The sequence below is a fragment of the Alligator sinensis genome, unplaced genomic scaffold (genome assembly GCF_000455745.1).
Source record: "Alligator sinensis unplaced genomic scaffold, ASM45574v1 scaffold1_1, whole genome shotgun sequence".
Taxonomy (NCBI): domain Eukaryota; kingdom Metazoa; phylum Chordata; order Crocodylia; family Alligatoridae; genus Alligator; species Alligator sinensis.
In genome coordinates, this window is record NW_005842556.1 from 1,015,558 (window position 1) to 1,019,565 (window position 4,008).

Here is a 4,008-nt window from a genome sequence, read left to right on the forward strand (position 1 = left end):
ATGTTAAAGGTGCCATGAGAACAGAATTGGATCTTGGTATAGGAACATACTGGACAATTCCATGAGTACACTATAAGCCAGAACACAATACGGACTTTTCTCACTTAGTTCAGGTGGCTTTGCTGGGCTAAAAGGAGTGGTGTGTTTTAAAATGTCTTCATACTGAAATCAGTAAAAGGATTTGGAGTGCCAGAGAGTCCAAAGAATTGCATGAGAAGGTGGTGTGTTTAATGAGTTATTTTTCAGTCATGCAAGCTTGCACTTTTGTCTAAGCCTTAGTATTTCTATTTTAATATGTACCCAAGCGCCACAAGCAAGATAGAAGGGCAACAATTCCTCTTGTAGAGAAACGGGACAAAAATATCACATTAAACTTTCATCTTGTCAGTTCTGAAGATAATAGCAATAGCTAATTCATCTATGCACACTTGAGCTCTATGACACAGCCAATGCCCAGAATTCCTGGGAGAAATCTCTGGCATGATGTAACTCCAAAGCTGCCAAACATGACTTCACTCTGCTCTGCAGGGTCTCTGGAGAATTCTGTATTTCCCCTGGGTGGAATGAACCCGGCATCCTCCCATACTCAGAGTCCATATCAATGTGTAACTTTCACCACACTGATACCATACAAGAAGAATCATTGCAAGAAAACAGGTGAGTTACGGAACACTTTTATGGGATAGAAATTGTACCTTTGCTTCATATCAGAACAAATCAGGTCTGAATATGGCTAAATCACTCAAATTATTACAGTGCCTGACTGAACAAAAAATTGCATTTACATCAGGTCATCAGCAGAGCTGACTGCAGACACTCCACAAAGACTAACAGAGATCAACAAACTGAACAAATATGTTGCCATTTAAAGCAAGGTAGACAAGGGCATGTTAGTGGTAAGACATTAAATATGCAGAACAAACGATAGATTATTAACTCTAATAGTTCAGGAGAAAAGTATGGGAATGGCTGAGGACACTGCTAAGGAAATAAATAATGAATGTACAGTGGTAGTGAGAAGCAAAATGCAGCCTGCCTATGTGAATAGTAGTAGAGAAAATCATATGGAAATTATCATAATGCTTCTTTGAATATATGTAGCATGTTGACCTCTGGAATCCTGTTCATACATGTCTATCTCTCTCTCTGTGTCTCTGTCTCTCTATCAAACTGTAGCTGTCAGGAAATGTTAGTCCTAAGGCTCCAGATCAGATGGTAGAAGGTCAGAGTGGGAGAACATATTAACTGCCCAGGGATGTGGCAAGCTCCTTCTGGAATTCATGTAAAGCATCACTTTCTTATTCCAGCTGTCTTGGCTCTAAAGCAAACCAAAAGTAGACTTTCCCTGACTACTGGCATTGAACTGGATTTAATAGGAGGAGTACCAAGTAAGATAGAAACTGGGAAAAGAGGGATAAAGAGAAGTATCATAGTGCATGAGGAATGTGAAGAGTTGAACAATGTTTCACATTTCTGTGGCTGCTGAGCCACTAGTCGTTGAGATGATAACACCCTGCTTGTCTGATCTGATGAGAACAACAGTGCCATTGTGTGAAACTCAGTCCCTCTGTAATTATAGTTGTGCCAGTTGATCCTTCCAGTCTCGTCCCAGCTAATTCCACTGCCTAAGCAATTGAGCAAGTTTTCTTCAGGAAGACCATTTCTAAAAAAGGTTGGCAACTGTCACCCAGGAAATCTGCCCAAGCAGAACAAGTATCCATACTTACGTATTTCTTTTTTCATTAAGAACAGCTTATTATATAGCTACCACAAGTCACTCCAGTTCCTTTAAATTGAACCTTTTCACCTAGACTCTGTTCTGTGCTTTTCATAGTTTCATAGTCGGTAGGGTGGGAAGGGACCTTGACAGATCATGAAGTCTGACCCCCTGCCATGGGCAGGAAAGAACGCTAGGGTCAAATGACCCCGGCAAGGTGTTCATCCAGCCTCCTTTTGAAGACCCCCAGGGTAGGAGCCAGCACCACTTCCCTTGGAAGTTGGTTCCAGATCCTAGCCACCCTGACTGTGAAGTAGTGCCTCCTGATATCTAGCCTGAACCTACTATCAATCAACTCGTGGCCGTTATTCCTAGTTACTCCTGGTAGAGTTCGGGGGAACAGGGACTCTCCCATTCCCTGCTTGTCCCCCCTGGTAAGTCAATCATTTCATATCACAGATTTCTGAGTCATTATGCCCTCATGGGTATGGGTTGTAGTTGTGTTTGTCTAAGGACATAGGGAGACAAGGTCTTTGAGTAAATCCAATATCTTTTATTAGACCAACTAAAATAATTGGAAAAATTCTTCTTTGCAAGCTTTTGGGTACAAATACCCTTCAACAGGCTGAGGAAGCATCTGCAGTTGCTCTGTCCTCTTCCTGGATAGAATAGAAAAGAAGGCAGAGTCCAGTATGCATGCAAGAAAGCCAGTCAATGAAAATGCAAATTGAGGCAGTCAATGGGTGAGAGAGGTGGGGGGAGGCAGGGGCAGGACGGGAAAGGGGAATATAGACCTGGTGATAAGAATATAGCTGGTATTATGCCATCATGACACTTTTTAATTCATTCCGGGCACTGAAAACCTTCCATGTACAGACTTCAGCATACCAGTTCCATCCAAATGATAATCCTGCAGGACATTCCTCTTCTAACTATTGTCCTTTGTCTTTGCCCCACAGACAGCAAGAAAATGGAAAAAGAAAACCAGTCCATGGTGACAGAATTCAGTCTCTCAGGATTCACTGTCCATCTGGAGCTACAGGTCCACCTACTTGGGGTGTTCCTGTCAATCTATGTCATCACTGTGGTGGGGAATCTCGGGATGATTTTGCTAATAAGGTCAGATTCCCGACTTCACACCCCCATGTACTTTTTCCTCAGCAACTTGTCCTTTGTAGACTTCAGCTTGTCATCTTGTATTACACCTAAGTTGCTGATAAATCTTTTGGCAGACAGGAAGGTCATTTCCTATGCTGGCTGCCTTTCCCAGTTCTATTTTTATGTTGTATTTGGTACTACGGAAGGATTCCGGCTGGCGGTCATGGCATATGACCGCTACATGGCCATCTGTAACCCACTGCACTATAGAATAGCCATGTCCCATAGAGTCTGTGTCAGCCTGATTGCTGGCTGTTATCTGGGTGGAATTATCAACTCTGCTGTGCACACAGGCACCATGCTCCGATTGTCCTTCTGTGAAATCAGTGTTATCAATCATTTTTACTGTGAAGCCCCCCCACTCTATGCAATCTCATGCACTGACACCAACATCAACAGCATGGTAATATTTGCATTCACAGGGATTATTATATTAGTTACTGTAACGAGCATCGTTGTCTCCTACACCTTCATCCTGGCCACCATCCTGAAGATCCGCTCAGCTAAGGGCAGGCACAAAGCCTTCTCCACCTGTGCCTCCCACATGACAGCAGTTTCCCTCTTCTATGGATCTGTTGCATTCATGTATCTACGACCCAGCTCCAAACACTCCCAGGATGTAGACAAAGTGGCCTCCTTGTTCTACACAGTGGTGACCCCCATGCTGAACCCCCTGATTTACAGCCTGAGGAACAAGGAAGTAAAAGATGCCCTGAAGAGAGTGATGAAGAAAAAAAGGGACATATGTATGTGATGTTGATGAGTTGATCATAAATGAAACATTCTAAGTGGATAAATATGGAAACTATTAATTCTGGTTTTTTACAACAGACAAAGACGGTTAGATATTTGCTAACTACCAACAAACAATATTTTATTTGCAGTAAATTATATTGAGGTTGACTCCACATGGGTAATATATGCTGAAATATCAGTTTCCATATCCATAAGAAGGTTTTAGCACAGGTTGGTTAATTTTCTCCTAATTATGGTGCTCTTAGTGACAATATACCCTAATCTACTCCTAATCTATCTACCCTAAGGCTCCTTAGTCTCAGTATGAAGTCCTCCCTTTGGAAGAGGGAGACCCTGGGTTTCCTGATTACTGCCAACAAGAGTCAGTAAATAGGACC

The 4,008-nt window shown here is 42.4% G+C and overlaps 1 protein-coding gene across 1 annotated transcript; it reads left to right on the top strand.

Moving 5' to 3' along the window:
- The first annotated feature begins 627 nt into the window (after window positions 1–627).
- On the top strand, window positions 628–3,662 carry LOC102381086 (olfactory receptor 5B12-like). The gene is made up of 2 exons (XM_006032248.2): window positions 628–657; window positions 2,677–3,662. The coding sequence occupies exon 2, from the start codon at window positions 2,688–2,690 to the stop codon at window positions 3,627–3,629; it is 942 nt and encodes a 313-aa protein (XP_006032310.1). The 5' UTR covers window positions 628–657; window positions 2,677–2,687; the 3' UTR covers window positions 3,630–3,662.
- The last annotated feature ends 346 nt before the right edge of the window (window positions 3,663–4,008 follow it).